Source organism: Anolis sagrei, chromosome 4 (genome assembly GCF_037176765.1).
Source record: "Anolis sagrei isolate rAnoSag1 chromosome 4, rAnoSag1.mat, whole genome shotgun sequence".
Taxonomy (NCBI): domain Eukaryota; kingdom Metazoa; phylum Chordata; class Lepidosauria; order Squamata; family Dactyloidae; genus Anolis; species Anolis sagrei.
The window spans coordinates 239,311,576-239,332,175 of NC_090024.1; the positions used below are offsets into that span (position 1 = coordinate 239,311,576).

Below are 20,600 nucleotides of genomic sequence, written 5' to 3' on the forward strand. Positions count from 1 at the left end.
ATATTTGTGTCAAGTTTGGTCCAGCTCTATCATTGTTTGAGTTCACAGTGCTCTCTTAACATAGGTGAACTACAATTCCAAAACTCAAGGTCAATGCCCACCAAACCTAGCATTTTACGTTGGTCATGGGAGTTTTGAATGGCAAGTTTGGTTCAATTCCATCGTTGGTGGAGTTCATAATGCTCTTTGATTGTAGGTGAACTATAAATCCCAGCAACTACAACTCCCAAATTACAAAATCAATCCCCCCCCCCCCCCCGCCAATCCCAACAGTATTCAAATCTGGGCGTATTGGGCATTTGTGCCAAATTTGATCCAGTGAATGAAAATATATCCTGCATATCTAATATTTACATTACAATTGATAACAGTAGCAAAATTACAGTTATTAAGTAAAAATGAAAATAATTTTATGGTTGGAGGTCACCACAACATGAGGGTTGTGACATTAGGAAGGTTGAGAAACACAGATCTAGACTGTAGAAGTAATGCACTGACACTATTTGAACTGCTGTGGCTCAAAGCTCTGAAATCATGAAAGTTGTAGTTTTACAAGGTACTTAGCCTTCTCAGCCAAATAGGTTTGATGTCTCAGCAAACTACAACTCCTGGGATTCCACACCACTGAGCCATGACAGTTCAGCTACATTAATTAGGTGAATAAGTGATACATATCAGCTTATGCCACCTATAAAGATTATGTATTATTGGCTGTTTTCAGGCACATTGGTGTATGGATGTGGCATGCAAACACTTGTTGGGGTACATTAAGTTTTAGTATAAAATTAAAATTAAGTTGAGCAGTGCTCTCTTTATGTGTTGTTCCTCAAGGTCAATATCCACTTAAAGTAGCTTAAATCTCCTTGACGCCATTATTGGCTCTTCCTAGGTCACTCAGTCTTTGAAACCATAACCTCATAATGAGATCATATATCAATCAAGTGCCGACTGTAAAATATAATGCTTCCATCTAAGAATCTCAGAAAATCTAGAGATACTCAAAACATACACAGACCTCACACAAATCAAGAGCCCAATAAGATCCATCTTTACCTTGCAAAAGTAATGAATGATACTTGTTGGTGACACAGACAGCTGTATGTCACCAATTCACCTGATACTATTTTCGATGTGATGAACTACAACTATTGAAAAGTTAAAGCTGTTGGGGGCCTATGTGCATTTCACTCAAGGTCTCCTTGTAATAGGGCAGAATAAATGCTCCTAGTCTTTCAGATAAATACGCCATCTTGATATTGACAACTAACCTGACATATTAAGTATTTGGTCCACTGGGAATTTGGTGTCTGCTATTTATATTGCAGCTGCTACATTCCTCTATATGCAAGCAAATTGTTCTCACAGTTTTTACCTCTGTGACTCCCCTTTACCACATGTGGACCTCAACATACACCCCAACTTGGTTTGTACATGAATAGAAATATTTTGGAAGCCAGCAGAAAAGTCAGATCATTGCACCTTGCAACGCAGTCTCAGGATGGATGCAAGAAGAGGAACAGGGGAAAGGAAACTCTCCCACTGCATGTGCAAAGAGAGTAACAGGAGTTGCCACTGGGCCTGGCAGAATTGGAAGAGGATGGAAAAGGCACTTGAAGCACTGAGGAGAAACGGCACTTGAAGCACTGCCTTCCAGTCTTCTGAAAGCAGATTCAGGCACTGTTTATATCATGGAAGCAGGGAACCTTTGCAAGTGGGTGGTGGTGGTGGGGAGAAGGATGGAGACAAGAGGATAGTCAACACAGGATATCCACAGTTCAGGCATGCTTAGAGCTCCATTGTTTTCTCCAGTATGTGCACTTATGAGGTAACGAGACAAGTTAAACATGGGCCAACAACAATAAGTGGTAAAAGGTAAAGGTAGTCCCCTGACATTAAGTCCAGTCATGTCTGACTCTGGGGTGTGGTGCTCATCTCCATTTCTAAGCCGAAGAGCCAGCATTGTCCGTAGACACCTCCAAGGTCATGTGGCCGGCATGACTGCATGGAGCGCCGTTACCTTCCCGCGGGAGCGGTACCTATTGATCTACTCACATTTGCATGTTTTCGAACTGCTAGGTTGGCAGAAGCTAGGGCTGACAGCGGAAGCTCATGCCGCTCCCCGGAATCGAACCTGACAACAAGTTAAACATGTGCCAACATTGGCTTTAAAAGCCAATGAGATTTTGGCCTGCATAAATAAGAGTCTAGTATCTAGATCCAGTGAAGTCATGCTGCTCCTCCATTCTGCCTTGGTCAGACCATACCTGAAATCACACTCTGTCCAATTATTGTTGTTCATTCATTCAGTCGTCTCCAACTCTTCGTGACCTCATGGACCAGCCCAAGCCAGAGCTCCCTGTCGGCTGTTCAATTATGGTTGACTCTAATCTGGAATGTGTCCAGAGGAGAGCGATTAAAATGATCAAGGGTCTGGAGAACAAGCCCTATGAGGAGCGTATTAAAAAGCTGGGCATGTTTAGCCTGCAGAAAAGTATGAGAGGAGACATGATGAGGGCCATGTATAAATATGTGAGGAGAAGTCATAGGGAGGAGGGAGCAAGCTTGTTTTCTACTGCCCTGGAGACTATGACATGGAACAATGGCTTCAAACTACAGGAAAGAAGATTCCACCTGAACATGAGGAAGAACTTCCTGACTGTGAGAGAAATTCAGCAGTGGAACTCTCTGCCCTGAAATGTGGTGGAGGCTACAACTTTGGAGGTTTTTAAGTGGAAGCTGGATGGCCATCTGTCATGGGTGCTTTGAATGCGTTTTTCCTGCTTCTTAGCAGGAGGTTGGACTGGGTGGCCACGAGGTCTCTTCCAACTCGATGATTCTATGAGACAGGAAGGAAAGGAGGAAAGCCCTCTCATAACTGCAGAGTTGGTGCTGCAAATCTGGAGCAAGTTGCAGTAAATCTGGAGCAAGTTACTGAACAATAAGTATAGAAAACCTCTCTTCTCTCATCAAGTTTTCCACTCTCTTCCCATTCTTCCCATTTCCTCTTTCTACCTGAGTGAGCAAGCAAAAGATCACAGGAGCCCGGAAAGAACCCGACCATACAGGAGGCTATATTCAGTTTTCTCCACTTTCATGACAGTCTTGTGCCTCTTACTTTCCTTAAAATTGAGGGCAGACTGTAATAATTTAATGTCCAAAATAATTATTGTGTCCCCTCCCCCTTGTGCAATTATCACATCCCTTGAGGGTCACGCCCCACAGTTTGGGAACCATTTTTTAGTATTTTTATAGTATTTTTAAAAAATCTGTTAGAAATGAAAATCCATTTGAAAGGACATTTCCTACCATGTCCTTTTGATAAGAACATCCTTTACGAACGCTTGTCCTCACTGAGAACTGACCTTCCAAAGGTCTCTCACAGGGAGAAATGTCAGTAGGACACAATTTTGCTTGATCTACTAACTGCAGTGTTTCTTTTAGCATCTTAAGGGCTGTCAGATCTATTCTTTGACAAGAAAAAGCTCATACTGTTAATGCCAAAAACTTTAAAAATAAGTGTTTAATTTAACTTATTTTATACTCCTTGCGAATTGCTAAGATGGGAAAGCCAAGGTTAAGACATGGAAATCTCCATTTCTTCTTCAAGGTACGGTTTGGTCTTAAGCAGGATGGAATCGTGCCACTGTTCATAAACAAGTGTGTAAGTCTCTGCTCTTTTGAGAGTGAACCTATACAACCGGTCAGGGAGGAGGTTGTGAATTTCACATGTGTTTGCGGTGACGGGCTTGATTCCACAGTGGACTCGCTCTTGGGGAGTTCTGGGCTCCAGCAGCTTAAAACGGAGTTCATATTGTTCGACCTGGGGCTGCTGGCTAGCAACAAACCACTTGAGACTCACCCAGTCCTCGTGTGCCACCGATTCCCTTCGGTCAAACATCACTGGCATTTTTGTGCTCAGGACGAGCCTGATGTGTGGGATTTTGGTGATCCCAACATCTGACACCAGGCGATGCTTGATATACAACTTTCCTGGTACCAACACAGTAAGGAAATAATCCATCTTCTCGGAGAGGCTCGACACCCTTTGCTTGATAATGTCCCATCTGGAGAGGAAAGTCATCATGTCCAAGGTCTCCAGGAAGAAAACCAGCTCCTCCCGACCCCTTTCTAGCTCTTCTAACAGGTCAGATAGGAGTAACAGTTGGATTTTGGTTTGGATGGTCCCTATTTTCTTCATCCTCTGAAACCTCCAAGGGTCTATCAGTTGGAACATGGTGGTGGGTAGCATCAGATAGTTCTGGTCTCCCAGTGCCAAGTGCTTTGGCAAGATTTCGATGTAATAGGAGCACTTTTTGAGAAGGTCAATCCGTTTGTGGTGACGTTTGATCACGTGGAGGCTCAAGTCAGAGTGCAGGAATTCCAGCACGATGTTCTTTCTTTCTACATACCTTCTCCAAGCTTCGTGCTCTGGCTCCTCATCGTTGTATGCGATGGTTTGGAGATTGGTTCTCAGCTTGTTAAAATACACACCAATAGTCCCAATGTTCCTCATGCCTGGGCTAAGGACAAAAGAATGAAAGAAAGGCCCAAAGGAAAGCCAGTCAGTTGCAAAGTGGTCATGAAGGCAACTTCTCATTCCCAATTCCTTTACTGACCGAGACTAGAAAACAATTATTATTATATTATATTATTGTCTGCTGAGTCAAGCTAAATAGGGAAACATCATGGTCCTCTAGTTTTGAAACTGGCTTCTCTGCCTTTCTCCTGCAGCCCCTCACCACAAACTCCTCTGGCTGACCTTCTCTTCCTCGAATTCTCCTTAACTATTCCCCAACAAAGTCCTCTTTCCCAGTCCACACTACTTCCCATGTTGTCTCTAATTCATGCCTCCTTTTCAAGGTTCCTGCTGACTTCATGCCTTTGTCTTTGTCTCATGTCATTGCCTGCTGAGTCATATCCCTTGCTTTGTTTGTCACTTGAAATGACTGCGACAGAGGCACCCAACCAATGGTTTCAGGAGTGGTGCCTCCAACCACTGGCTAATTCTGAACTGTCGAAGCCAGATCCCTGTCTCAGCACCAAAATAAGTATTTTTACTTGAGTGTTATCTCCCAGATACTAAGAAAAGACAGGGTCTAGGAACCTCCATAGATGGATGGGAATTTTAGTCCTGGCCCAGTGATTCTCCTATTGCTCTTCTTTACTTACTTCATTTATACCCCACCTTTCTCCCCATGTAGACTCAAGGCGACTAACAAACTCACACTTTGTCATAGTTTTAAATAGTGCAATACAAATAATAAAATAATACAAATAATAAAAGTGCAATTAAATAATAGTGTGGGTAAAGGTGTGTATGTATGTGTCTACACACACACACACTTAAAATATCCTTTAAAACTCACAGTTCTTTGCCTAGACTAGGGATCCACAAACTTTTAAAACAGAGGGCCAGGCCACAGTCCCTCAAACTGTTGGGGGGCCGGATTATCATTTGAAAAAAGCATCAACGAATTTCTATGCATACTGCACATATCTTATTTGTAGTGCAAAACACACTTAAAACAATGCAATAATTTATTTTTTTATCGTGTCAGGAAAGACTCGAGAAACTGCAAGCCGCTTCTGGTGTGAGAGAATTGGCCGTCTGCAAGGACGTTGCCCAGGGGACGCCCGGATGTTTTTGATGTTTTTATCATCCTTGTAGGAGGCTTCTCTCATGTCCCTGCATGAGGAGCTGGAGCTGATAGAGGGAGCTCAACCGTCTCTCCCCGGATTCGAACCTGCGACCTGTCGGTCTTCAGTCATGCCGGCACAGGGGTTTAACCCACTGCGCCACCGGGGGCTCCAATGCAATAATCAAAATATAGTACAATTTTAACAAATATAAAGTTATTAGTATTTCAATGGGAAGTGTGGGCCTGCTTTTGGCTGATGAGATAGGATTGTTGTTGTTGTTGTTGTTGCTGCTGCTGCTGTGTGCTTTCAAGTCATTTCAGATTTAGGTTGACCCTGAGTGAGGGTTGGGTAAATGACCTTGGAGGGCCGTATCCGGCCCCTGGGCCATAGTTTGAGGACCCCTGGCCTAGACCTTCCAACTTTCTTGGGTTCTTTTATGGCAAGAATAAAACCTTTGATCCCCCAGATGTCTTGAACTTCAGCTCCCAGAAGCCCTTGCCAGATTGACTAATGGCAAAAGATTATGGGAACTGTATTCCAAAGCATCTGAATAACCAAAAGTTTCATACATGATGGGATCTGATCAGTTCAGCCATGTTCAGTTCACCCCTGTTCCGTTTACTCAAGAGATTCCTAAAGGGAAAGGGTTGTTCTGCTAATCAACAAGGAAATTGGGAATGGAGCATTGAGGCAAACAGAAGTGGAGATCTTCTGGCATTGTGGTTCTCTTGTGACAAGCAGGTGGTTGAATTAATCCCTTCCAAAAACAATTACCACTTTCACCATCATGATATCTCTAAGTCAACTTATATTGTAGATCATACTACACTATTGTTTGAGAGGCAAAAGACAGGGAACCTCAGCCATCATGGCCATTTAAAATTGGCATGACTTCTGTAGCTGGTCCCGACACAAGATATAGCCCTCCAATAGTATTTCTCTCCTGGTACAAGATATGTTCTTCCAGTAGTGTTTATCTCATTAGAGTCTATTTTGGGGCCATGGTTAAGCAAGTAAAGGTTATTTTTATTTACTGTTCATGGTATTTATATGATCTTATTTTCAAACGACAAAGTGAGCTGAGTGATTCCTTCTAAATGCTAGATGCAAAGTGGAATATCAAGGCAAACAAGCCCAGCAGGTAACACAGCAGAGAGAGCAAAACTGGTCATGCAGAAAAGCAATGAAATGGGCATGTGAGATCACCAAGAACAAAAAAATGTTGAAAGAAGGAATCATGGTTGTGGGTTGCATCTCAGAGCCTTTAGAAACTACCATGATACTACTGAGGTGACATGATGTTCTCTCTGATTTACATTCAAATGACAACATGATGCTGGTTTTGCCCTTCTAGTGATAACAGAAGTACAACAAATGTTCACTCCAGCTCAAAACATTACTGCCTATTGTTTATTTCAATCCTGAAAAATGTCATGACCCAAAAGGTCACTTTCTGCATGTATGCTCTTAGACAGGCTTTGTTCCAGAAACAGATGCAATAGCCATTTATTTGGGCTTGTGCCAGGCACTTGCTGCTGTCTACAAAGCCATTAAGAGGAATGAAGGATGGGACACTAGGGAAGTCAGAGGGATCCATAAATGTTGACAAAAAGTCAGCAGGGGAAAGAGAGTAACTCAATGGCTTCTTCCGTTTGTTTTCCATCTCTCTAACCACAAGGTCTATGGAAAAAATTATTTTAAAAAAGTGAACTAATTTGAAAACTGACGTATGCGCTAGAATAATATAACAACCCAGTCTTCATAATATGTTAGTTTTTGGTGTTTAGTTTTAGATAAAGTACATTGGGAATATAAACAATGTTTAACATAACCATTTACTTTATAAATTGTATAATGGAATCTTATACTGCTGGAAATGCATACACACACACACTATTTACGCTTTAAATCATATTGACAGTTGATTGCATCTGGTGCATATACACATCAAAGGGATCACATAGTCACCCTCTTTATTATTATTTACATTTATTATTATGCTCTATTTATTATTATTATTATTATTATTATTAATTATGCTGTATTTATTATTATTATTATTACATTTATTATTTTTATTCTATTTATTGTTAGTATTACATTTATTATTACATTTATTATTTTATTATTATTGGAAGGATACGTAAGCACATTTATATTCAAGAAGGTTAGAATAATGGTTAGAATAATGGTTCAGAGTTTGACAGTGTTATCTTAAATTACAGTTTTATGTAAATATTCAAAAACATTTCACTGTTGTCTCAATTAATGTAATTTTATTGGTATCTATTTTTATTTTGAAATCTACCAGTAGCTGCTGTATTTTACACCCTCAACTTATACTCAAGTCAATATTTTCCCAGTTTTTGTGATAAAATTAGATACCTTGGCTTATACTAGAGTATATATGATAATTATATAAACATATATAAAGCATGAATTTACAGTTCTTGTACCTGCATCTTATCCTTTTATACATTCTATTTAATTGACTCCCCATTGTCACTCCAGGATAACTAAATATAGACTAGAAAAAACAGCTTTAACTATTTGCTTTGCTAACTTTCCTAAATAAAACTGAAATATAAAAGGGGGTTTATTTAACATGTCAAAACCTGTTAAGACCTAATCCTTTTTTATTTTTTCAAATACAATAAAAGTGGTGTCCAATATTTCTGGAAGTTCTGTACAGATTTGTCTTTCAATATAGAAGAGAGTGTATCCATCTCTGTCAACTGAGGATGTCTTCTATTAGAGGATATACTATATAATCAAACCAGCTTGCCACAAACAATTGATTTTGTACTAAAACCTACATAGATATTGTATATCCAACAGGAAAAGGGGACACTCCAGGCTGAGAAATGTAAGGCTGTAAAATGGAGCCGAGGCCATTTTTGGAAGAATAAATATAGCATCTTAGTGACAAAGGATCTGGTGTTTTCCTGCTCACCTTGGAAATGGATGGTAGCCCTCAAAATATATTGTGTAGTGTATTTTTCCCCCAAAATGCTTGGGACCAGAAGTGTTTTGGATTTCTGATTTTGGAATATTTGTATCGATTCACAGAAGGTGCATTGAGGCTGTAGTACGAATGCAGTTTGACCGCACCTGGACTGCTATGGCTCAGTGCTCTGGATTCCTGTAGTTTGGTGAGACACCAACATCTCCTTTGGCAGAGAAGGCTAATCCTATCCCATCCGATTTGTCTTCAATCTACTCCTTTGGGCTTCACGCAAATCTACCATTTGCCAAAATATACCATCTTGTGCTTTTCTTTTGCATTTCTGGCCTAATAGCTGACCCATTGGTACATCCCAGGTCTGCCCAAGGGCTGCTTGTGGTTTCTTGGTATCCAGTTTGTGAGACTACATGTCCATCTGTTGTCTTTTCTTTGTGCTACATGCCCTGCCCATTTTCTTTTAGCCTGATAGATTTCATTGACCACGTCATGCACCCCGATTCTTTGACGCAGCTCTTTATTGCTGACTTTATCTCTTATTGTTGCGCCACACATGCTTCTTTCTTTCCATTGCTCTCTGAGTCACCGCCAGTTGTTCCTCCTCTTTGTTGTTGCCCATGTTTCAGGTTGCTGGTAAAACTGTAGTTTGAAGATATCTGCTCTGACTGTTGGAAGTTTATGATCTGTTAGCACTTTCTAGTTTCAATTAAAAGCTGCCTTGCATCTTCTCGGCCATTCGCCATTTGCCAAATTATTTGACTGTACTTGTTGACCAAGATATACATATTCTTTATATTCATAGAAAAGGCTAAAGTCCTTGTTAAACTAGAACTCCCAGGATTCCATACCTTTGAGCCAAGGCAGTTCAAATGGGGTCCAACTCTCTGTCTGTTGCATTATACCAATTTTAGCATAACTTCAGGCCAGCTTCAGACTGAATCTACACTGCATTATGATCCAGTTTCTGAATCCAGATTACCTGCTTTGAAATGGATTATACGAATCTACACTGTCATCTCAGATTTTAACTGAATTTTTATTACTGTTTGTATTTAATTCTGTTTAAATGCTTGTATATTTGTATATTTTTAATTCGATACCAATGTTTTATGTCAAGCCATTTTGAGTCCCCTTTGGGAGATAAAGCAGGGTATAAATATAATAATAATAATAATAATAATAATAATAATAATAATAATAATAATACACTACAGTTGTTCGTCCAGTAGCCCTCCCTCTTAGGGACAGAGTGCTGGCCAGCAACAAAGAAATATGATCAAGCCCTTCATGCAGTGGAAATGGAAATGCTGAGATGGACACTTGGCTTGACACTTCTTGACCGTGTGCCAAATGAGGACATCCATCAAAGACTAGGAATAAAAACTATCAGCAAGAAAATGCAGGAAGCAAGGCTATGGTGGTCTAGCCATGTCATGAGGAGAAAACCAACATCAGTAGCGCAAACAACACTGCATTTGGAGATTACAGAACAGCGTCCATGTGGACAAAGGCCAAAGAAAAGATGGATGACACCATCAAGGAAGACATGCATGCTGCCAACCTGAGCATGCCTAAAACAAGGCCCTGTGAAAACGACAGTCACAATGCTAATCTCTCAATGGGAAAATAGTTTAGAAAGAATAATGGGAAGCTCTGAGCATGTGCAGAGTGCTACTCAACTCCAGGGATTCTTGGATGAAACCTATTATCTAGACATATCACAGTCTGGATTTAGGCCTGGCTTCAGAACAGAGACAGCTTTGGCCGTCTTGGTGGATGACCTCCGTAGAGAACAGGAGGAGTGTGTCCTTGTTGGTTCTCCTAGACCTCACAATGCTTTTCAACACCATCAACCACTGTATCCTTCTATTCTACAGTGACTCCGCTAATTTCTGGAGGGTCAAACCAGAAGATGGTGCTGGGAGGGTGTCTGCTGAGTGATTGGCTTGTGGAGTCCTGCAAGGCTTAATCTTATCCCTCATGCTATTTAACATCTACATGAAACCACTGGGGAAGATCACCTGGAGTTTTGGAGTTCAGTGCCATTGGTATGCAGATGACACACAACTCTATTACTCATTTCCACCTAAATCCAAGGAAGCTGCACTGGTCTTTTATTTATTTTGTGTCAAAAGCATTGCATAAATAAACAAGTATAAAACTGATAAAATAGAGGGAATACAAGCAGCTAAAAATAATTTTAGACCAAAAATGTGCAACAGTGACAGCATTGTCTGTAGTTTTAAACAGTTCTTCCTCTGAGCATGAGGCAGGGCAAGCATACAGATGTGGAGTTGTTTGTTCTGCTCCACAGTCTCACAAGGTGGAGATGTGGGACAAGGAAAGAGCCTCCTTGAAGTCTGAGTAAATACAGTTGGGCGTCCCCTGGATAATGTTTCTTGTAAACGACCAATCTCTCCAACCAAAAAACATTGTGTGGCTGGGAGGGCCTTTGAACAATAAAAGATTGTGTGCCAGCTTCATCTGTACAGAGAGCTCACCACACCCTTATTAAAGCAGTTCCACTGGCTGCCTATAAGCTTCCAGTCCCAATTCAAAGTGCTGGTTATTCCCTATGAAGTCCTATTTATGTAACCAGGTCTCCCCTTATAAGCTTGCCCAGGCCCTGAGGTCTACTGGGGAGGCCCTCCTCTCGATCCTACCTTTGCTGCAAGCATGGCTGGTGGGGACAAGGGAGGGCCTTCTCAGTGGTAGCCCTGTGGCTCTGGAACACCCTCCCCGTGGAGATTAGATGGTCCCCACTTTAATTATCTTTAGGAAGCAGTTGAAACATGGCTTTGGAAGCAGGCATTTGAAAATGGCTAATTGTAAACCAAGGGATTGAGGTTTTCAATGGGATTAATTTTAATTGGGTTTTATTGCTTTTACAACCAAGAGCAGGTTCTGTTATGTTTTTAGTGGTACTATATGTCTTAAATTTTGTAAAGTTTTATATTTATATGGGTGATGTTTATGAGTTACAATTAATATTTTTACTGGGATCTATTTTTCTTCTGAGTTATGATTGGTCTTTTTTTAAAATTTGTTTGTTTTGATTTAAACTTTTTGGGATTGTTAAGTGTGACTGATATTTTGTACACTGTTTCCTCTTGCTGTAGGCTGCCCTGAGTTCTCCTAGGGAAAGAGAGTGGGGATATACATTGTTGCACTAGAGCCCTGAAACACCTTTTCACCACAAATCACATTCTGTCCCGGAAATCCAGTAAGTAGAAGTTTATTGAAAGAAGAGTATGGTGTATATTAAAAAGAAGCAAATTCAAAAAAAGAGAATCAAAGTTTGATAGGTTATTTCCAAGATAGCCAAGAATCCAAAATCCTTTCAAATATTGTCTCCCGAGTCAATCCACAAATACACAAGATAGCGTGAATCCAAGGGAGCCCACCAACGCAACACATGAACTAGACGCAAGAACAAACTTAGAAACTTGAACACATGAATTCCAAGAACATAGGACCAAAAAAATGAGAGGTGTTCACTTGAATACAACGTTGCTATCACAAAGGATTATACAACAGGAACCACTCTGAAAGGCCTCAATCCCTCCCATAACATTATTTCTCATTCCTCACTACCTCTGAGGATGCTTGCCATAGATGCAGGCGAAACGTCAGGAGAAATGCCTTTAGAACATAGCCCTATAGCCTGAAAAAACCCACAAGAACCTAGTGATTCCAGCCATGAAAGCCTTCGACAACACATCATTTCTCATTCATCTGCTTTTCCTCTCTTTATCTCTGATTCTCTGGGGAAAGTGAGTCTGTCTTTGTTGCATGCCCTGTCTACACAATTCCAAGCACCTTGACCTAGACCAGTGGTTCTCAACCTGTGGGACCCCAGATGTTTTGGTCTTCAACTCAGAGAAATCTAAACTGGCTGGGATTTCTGTGAGTTGTAGGCCAAAACACCTGTGGACTCACAAGTTGAGAGGCACTGGTCTAGACAAACATTCATCTCCCACATCTTCCTCAGCCTGCACTACTGGCAGGTTTTCATGAGAACTGATATCGCTTTCTCCAGTCCCGTGGGAACTGCCAGGAGATTCCAAACCAACTCTCTATCCTCTTCTGGGCCCTCTAAATCTATCCCAGCATCCCCTTCCTCAGCTTCTGAATACTCAGCATCTGACCAGGCTACAACACCTTAATTATGATATAGTTTTATATTTCTTAGTGACATCTCTGTGTATCAGGTTTTGTCCTTTTGATTTGCTGTTTTGATCTAGTTATGTGTTCATTATTATTTATACTGTGTCTTCATTGTTGTGAGACGCTCCGAGTTCCTTTGGGGAGAGGAGGCAGGATATAAATAAAGCTTTATTAATAAAGCTCATGTGCCAACTGCATCTGTACCTCGAAAAGCCAGATTTGGCCATGGTGGTCCATGCTTTTACCAAAAAGAGCAGGTTCTATGACGTTTTTTAGTGTATGTCATAATTGTTGGAAAGTTTTATATTTATATGGGTTATGTTTATGGGTTATAATTAATATGTTTACTATGGATTATGTTTTGTCTTTTGTTCTCCCCCATTGAGATTAGAACTACCCCTTCCCAATTGGACACCACAATTGAAGGGAGATGGTGACAAGCCGGAATGTGTCCAGAGGAGGGTGGCTAAAAGGATCAAGGGTCTGGAGAACAAGCTCTATAAGGAGCGGCCTAAACAGCTGGGCATGTTTAACCTGAATAAGAGAAGGTTGAGAGGAGACATGATAACAGCCATGGATAAAGATGTGAGGGGAAGTCATAAGGAGGAAGGAGCAAGCTTATTTTCTGTGGCCCTGGAGACTAGGACACGGAACAATGGCTTCAAACTACAGGAAAGGAGATTCCACCTGAACATTAGGAAGGACCTCCTAAGTGTGAGAGGTAGCTGTTCAGCAGTGGAACTCTCTGCCCCGGAGTGTGGTGGAGGCTCCTACTTTGGAAGCTTTTAAACAGAGGCTGGATGGCCATCCGTCAGGGGTGATTTGAATGCAATATTCCTGCTTCTTGGCATAATGGGGTTGGACCGGATGGCCCACGAGGTCTCTTCCAATTCAATGATTCTATACTCTTTCAAGAACCAGTTGAAGACCTACCTGTTCAAGTAAGCTTTTGACTAATGAATTCAATTGCTAATGACAGCAAGGTCGATTTGCACGGAGTTTAGCAAAATATACTATTCAACTGATGAGTCTCCACAATAATTGCAATTGGTTTTAAATGTTTTCAATGCTTAACATTTATTTATATCTTATTTCTGGATGTTATTATGCTTTGTGCGATTTTTGTCTTGTATTTTGTTAAATGTGCTTTAATTTGTATTGTATTATGTTGTGAGCTGTTTTGGGTCTTGTTAGGGAGAAAAGCAGGATATAAATAAAGATTTATTATTATTTTATTTGTTTGTTTTGATTTAACCATTTTTGGGATTGTAAGTGTGACTGGTATTATGTACATCGTTTCCTCTTGTTGTAAGGTGACCCAAGTCCTCCCGGTGAGAGGTGGTGGGATATAAATGGTTATCAATTGGTTACCATATAAATAAAGCTTTATTATTATTTATTTATTAAAGAGATGGGCCAAAATTAACAAAATGAAGTTCAACAGTGACAAATGCAAGATACTCCACTTAGGCAGAAAAAATGAAATGCAAATATACAGAATGGGGGACGCTTGGCTTGAGAGCAGTATGTATGAAAAAGATCTTGGAGTCCTCGTGGACAACAAGTTAAACATGAGCCAACAATGTGATGTGGCGGCAAAAAAAGCCAATGGGATTTTGGCCTGCATCAATAGGAGCATAGATCTAGGGAAGTCATGCTACCCCTCTATTCTGCTCTGGTTAGACCACATCTGGAATATTGTGTCCAATTCTGGGCACCACAATTGAAGAGACATATTGACAAGCTGGAATATGTCCAGAGGAGGGCAACTAAAATAATCAAGGGTCTGGAGAACAAGCCCTATGAGGAGCGGCTTAAAGAGCTGGGCATGTTTAGCCTGCAGAAGAGAAGGCTGAGAGGAGACATGATGAGGGCCACATATAAATATATGAGAGGAAGTCATAGGGAGGAGGGCGCAGGCTTGTTTACTGCTGCCCTGGAGACTAGGACGCAATGGAACAATGGCTTCAAACTACAAGAAAGGAGATTCCATCTGAACATGAGGAAGAACTTCCTGGCTGTGAGAGCTGTTCAGCAGTGGAACTCTCTGCCCTGGAGTGTGGTGGAGGCTCCTTCTTTGGAAACTTTTAAGCAGAGACTGGATGGCCATCTGTCAGGGATGCTTTGAATGCAATATTCCTGCTGCTTGGCAGAATGGGGTTGGACTGGATGGCCCATGAGGTCTCTTCCAAGTCAATGATTCTATGCTCTTTCAAGAACCAGTTGAAGACCTACCTGTTCAAGTAAGCTTTTGATGTATGAATTCAATTGCTAATGACAGCAAGGTCGATTTGCACTGAATTTAGCAAAACATACTATTTAACTGATGAGTGTCCACAATAATTGCAATTGGTTTTAAATGTTTTTAATGCGTAACATGTATTTGCATCTTATTTCTGGAAGTTATTATGCTTTGTGCGATTTTTGTCTTGTAGTGGGGTTGTTGTAGGTTTTTTCGGGCTATATGGCCATGTTCTAGAGGCATTTTCTCCTGACGTTTCGCCTGCATCTATGGCAAGCATCCTCAGAGGTAGTGAGGTCAGCTGGAACTAGGAAAAAGGGGTTTATATATCTGTGGAATGACCAGGGTGGGACAAAGGACTCTTGTCTGTTGGAGCTAAGTATGAATCAAGGCTGACTACCTTGATTAGCATTTGATTGCCCGGCAGTGCCTGGAGCAATTTTTTGTTGAGAGGTGATTAGATGTCCTTGTTTGTTTCCTCCCTGTTGTTGTGCTGTTCTAATTTGAGTTTTTTAATACTGGTAGCCAGATTTTGTTCATTTTCATGGTTTTCTGTTGAAATTGTCCACATGCTTGTGGATTTCAATGGCTTCTCTGTGTAGTCTGACATGGTGGTTGTTGGAGAGGTCCAGCATTTCTGTTTTCTCAAATAATATGCTGTGTCCAGGTTAGTTCCTCAGGGGCTCTGCTATGGCTGACTTGAAGTAGTCTGCAGTAGTCTGACTGAAGTAGTCTGCAGTGCCTTTCATGTTCCTTGATTCGTATTTGGGCGCTGGATGTTATTATGCTTTGTGCGATTTTTGTCTTGTATTTTGTTAAATGTGCTTTAATCTGTATTGTATTGTGTTGTGAGCTGTTTTGGGTCTGGTTAGGGAAAAAAGCGGGATATAAATTAAAAAATATTATTATTACCACTACTATTTGATTTGTTTATTTTGATTTAAACTTTTTTGGATTGTAAGTGTTACTGATATTACGGTATGTACATTGTTTCCTCTTGTTTTAAGGTGCCCCGGGTCTCCCTGGGGAGAGGGTGCAGGATATAAATAAAACTTTATTATTATTTATTATTATTTCCTTGAGTCTAGAGCAGTGGTTCTCATCCTGGGGTCCCCAAATGTTTTTGGCCTACAACTCCCAGAAATCCCAGCTAGTTTACCAGCTGTTAGGATTTCTGGGAGTTGAAGGCCAAAAACATCTGGGGACCCCAGGTTGAGAACCACTGGTCTAGAGATACTCCATTTGTATTTGTGATGAGAGACTCAGAGCATAGAATCATAGAATCAAAGAGTTGGAAGAGACCTCATGGGCCATCCAGTCCAACCCCCTGCCAAGAAGCAGGAATATTGCATTCAAATCACCCCTGACAGATGGCCATCCAGCCTCTGTTTAAAAGCTTCCAAAGAAGGAGCCTCCACCACACTCCGGGGCAGAGAGTTCCACTGCTGAACGGCTCTCACAGTCAGGAAGTTCTTCCTCATGTTCAGATGGAATCTCCTTTCTTGTAATTTGAATACATTGTCCTTGTCCTAATCTCCATGGAAGCAGAAAACAAGCTTGCTCCCTCCTCCCTGTGGCTTCCTCTCACATATTTATACATGGCTATCATATCTCCTCTCAGCCTTCTCTTCTTCAGGCTAAACATGCCCAGCTCCTTAAGCCGCTCCTCATAGGGCTTGTTCTCCAGACCCTTGATCATTTTAGTTGCCCTCCTCTGGACACATTCCAGTTTGTCAATCTCTCTCTTGAATTGTGGTGCCCAGAATTGGACACAATATTCCAGGTGTGGTCTAACCAAAGAGCATGTGCAGAATGCCATTTGCATTTGTGATGGGTGACTCTGTAATGGGAGAAACACGAACAAGCAAACAGCACTGCATTTGGAGATTGGTTTGATGCAGTATTTTGATTTGTTTGTATGCTAATAGCCTAGTCCACACCATTCATTTTATAGTGTAGAGCAGGCCTGGGCCAACTTGGGGCCTCCCTCCAGGTGTTTTGGACTTCAACTCCCACAATTCCTAACAGTCTCAGGCCCTTTCCTTTTCGGGAAAATTAAGGGACCTGAGGCTGTTAGGAATTGTGGGAGTTGAAGTCCAAAACACCTGTAGGGAGGGCCCAAGTTGGCCCAGGCCTGATTGTCTGTGTCCTGCTTTCTATGTGAACCGTTTACCTGCGATTTAACATGGTTGGTCCCGGGGCAGCAGCAGCAGCAGCAGGAGCAAGAGCAGCCTCTCGCCCGCCTTTTGCCTTTATTTTGGGCTCGCCTCTGCCGCCACCCCCGCCTACGCGAGGGCCAGGCTTCGGGTTCTGCTTGCAGGCCGCGCCGGTCGCCATGGCGACGCATTGTACTGCGCAGCCGCATTCTGGAGCCCCGCAGGCCTCGCGCGCAAAAGGGGGCGGGGCTAAGGCTGAGGGATGACTCAAGGAGAGGGACTGACAGACAGAGAGACTGCCATTGTTGTTGTTGTTGTTGTTACTATATAGATAGAGATATATTATTATATAGATATAGGAGTGATGATAGAATGCCTCAGGATATTAGGGGTTTATTTTATTTATTTATTTGCTTTATTTCTATACCGCATTTTTCAGCCCTTAACAGGCGACTCAATGCGGTTTACATGGTACAATTATCAAACAGTGTCAGTGCAATTAAAACATAACAAAGCAACAAACAGGATCAACAGCATCAATCCACAACAGTTAACAATCAACAAGACAGAACCAGAAAACAGACATAACATAACGCCTCAGTTGAAATCAGATCCGTTCTCATAATCCTTGTGCCATTCCTATGTTCCATTTACCGTCTTCCTATGATTGGTTGCACTGCTTAACCAAACGCTTGTTTATAAAGCCAGGTCTCAACCATTCTCCGAAACGTCAGCAGCGAAGGTGCCTGTCTGATGTCTGCCGGTAGGGCATTCCATAGCCGAGGGGCCACCACTGAGAAGGCCCTGTCTCTCGTCCCCGCCAAGCGCACCTGTGACGCAGGCGGGATCGAGAGCAGGGCCTCCCCAGACGATCTTAATGTTCTGGTCGGTTCATAGGTGGAGATGCGTTCGGAGAGGTAAGCGGGGCCAGAACCGTTTAGGGCTTTATAGGCTAAAGCCAGCACCTTGAATTGTGCCCGGTAGCGGATTGGCAGCCAGTGGAGCTGGTTCAGCAGAGGAGTGGTATGCTCCCTGAGTGCCGCTCCCGTTAGCAACCTGGCCGCCGAGCACTGGACCATCTGAAGCTTCCGGGCAGTCTTCAAGGGCAACCCCACGTAGAGCGCGTTGCAGTAATCAATCCAGGATGTAACCAGAGCGTGGACTACCGTGGCCAAGTCAGACTTCCCAAGGTACGGGCACAACTGGCGCACAAGTTTGAGTTGTGCAAATGCTCCCCTGGACATCGCCGAAACTTGGGGTTCCAAGCTTAGCGAAGAGTCCAGGATCACACCCAAGCTGGAGGAGGAACAGGCCATTAGGAGAGACTAGCTTTGAAATGATATATTCTTCTTCTTATTATTATTATTATTACTATTATTATTATTTTACTGACACAAAAGCACTGACACTGGCAAAATAATAATAATAGTAATAATAATAAATCATTTCAAAGCTAGTCTCTCCTAATGGCCTGTTCCTCCTCTATTATTATTATTACTATTATTACTATTACTATTATTATTTTTATTATTATTATTAGCTGTCCCCTAGAATTATAGAATCATAGAATCAAAGAGTTGGAAGAGACCTCATGGGCCATCCAGTCCAACCCCCTGCCAAGAAAAAAAAAAGCCAATGGCAAAAAAAGCCAATGGGATTTTGACCTGCATCAATAGGAGCATAGTGTCTAGATCTAAGGAAGTAATGCTACCCCTCTATTCTGCTTTGGTTAGACCACATCTGGAATATTGTGTCCAATTCTGGGCACCACAATTCAAGAGAGATATTGACAAGCTGGAATGTGTCCAGAGGAGGGCGACTAAAATGATCAAGGGTCTGGAGAACAAGCCCTATGAGGAGCGGCTTAGGGAACTGGGCATGTTTAGCCTGAAGAAGAGAAGGCTGAGAGGAGATATGATAGCCATGTATAAATATGTGAGAGGAAGCCACAGGGAGGAGGGAGCAAGCTTGTTTCCTGACTGTGAGAGCCGTTCAGCAGTGGAACTCTCTGCCCCGGAGTGTGGTGGAGGCTCCTTCTTTGGAAGCTTTTAAGCAGAGGCTGGATGGCCATCTGTCAGGGGTGATTTGAATGCAATATTCCTGCTTCTTGGCAGGGGGTTGGACTGGATGGCCCATGAGGTCTCTTCCAACTCTTTGATTCTATGATTCTCTGATTCTATGATTCTAAGAAGCAGGAATATTGCATTCAAATCACCCCTGACAGATGGCCATCCAGCCTACTGTGCCGTCACGCCTGGGGCTATAGAGAAAGAGGCATGGACGTGACTGCTTTCCCCAGGGGATTGCTTCTTGCCCTCACTTTAGGGAAACTGGAACTCCCAAGGACCAGAACACAAGTGACTCGAAATGGTGTTTATTGATGATAATTAGTTTTCTTTCTTAGGCACAAACTTTATGTTTCAACAGGGAAAAACACTTTATAACTCTAAAGCCCAGGGTCCTAGGAGTAATAAGCTGAGAAGCTTTTCCTGTTCCCTCTCTCTCAATGGCTATGGATGCCGGAGCAAACCACAACCCCAGTTCAGTGGCCTAAATTGAAGGACAAGACCTTCCTATGGTGCCAAAGAACTGGAATGAAGGCGCCTGAGGTCTTCACAATTTCGTTCAGGAGGTTTGAACATAAAGAATAAGACTCAGGGGTCAAAACCTAAGAACTGGTAGTAAAAAATGCCTTGACCAGGGGCTTTTGGGCCAAGCTTTTGGACACGTCCATCCAATGAGTCTTTTTCTGAGGTAAAAAAGGTGAGGGAGAAACCTTCCCTTTCTCCCTTGGAAGGGGCGGAGCCTAAACAACTGAACTGGGGAAACAAACCAATTGGTGCACAACAACAATAAATTGACAGCTATAGTAACCAATGAAATTTAACTATACATGTACAAGGTAGACAGAAATAAAATGGCAGTTTAAAATCCTGCAACTAACAGTTCTAAATATATGAGGCGCCACATGCACCGTCACACCTACCACGCATTGCTATGGCCCAGTCTGTGTATATGTGTTTTGTGTGTGTATATATTGGTGTATATGTGTATATATGTGTGTTTGTGTATATATGTGGTTTGGCTCATGCGTTGTAATGCTTTTTGTGTGTGTGGCTTTTTAAGTCTTTTCTGCTGTGTTTTTCGGCGTTTTTATGAGTGATGGTCACTAGTTATGTTAATCCCACAAACGAACATTACGTTTTTATTTATATAGATTACTAGCTGTCCCCTCCCACGCGTTGCTGTGGCCCAGTCTGTTGATCTGGAAAATAAAGTAATGAGAAAGTGTTGGTTTCTAATATATGTAATTATTTATTTTATTTATTTATTACTTGCACTTATTAACCGCCGCTCTCAGCCCTAGGGCGACTCGTGGCGGTGTACAAAACATAGAAAAACAGTTTACAATAAGTCAAGACAACAAAACAAC

The 20,600-nt window shown here is 41.9% G+C and overlaps 1 protein-coding gene across 1 annotated transcript; it reads right to left on the bottom strand.

The window, feature by feature from the left end:
- Positions 1-3,502: 3,502 nt before the first annotated feature.
- FNDC11 (fibronectin type III domain containing 11) lies at positions 3,503-17,371 on the bottom strand. The gene is made up of 2 exons (XM_067467065.1): positions 17,185-17,371; positions 3,503-4,520 (listed from the first exon to the last, which is right to left on the bottom strand). The coding sequence occupies exons 1-2, from the start codon at positions 17,346-17,348 to the stop codon at positions 3,575-3,577; spliced, it is 1,110 nt and encodes a 369-aa protein (XP_067323166.1). The 5' UTR covers positions 17,349-17,371; the 3' UTR covers positions 3,503-3,574.
- Positions 17,372-20,600: the final 3,229 nt, after the last annotated feature.

Excerpts from the sequence above, each read along its gene's own strand:
- FNDC11 (XM_067467065.1), bottom strand. The coding sequence starts at position 17,348 with ATGGCGACCGGCGCGGCCTGCAAGCAGAACCCGAAGCCTGGCCCTCGC. Across the intron at positions 4,521-17,184 it reads CCAACCATGTTAAATCGCAG|CCCAGGCATGAGGAACATTG; the intron begins GTAAACGGTTCA and ends TTTTGTCCTTAG.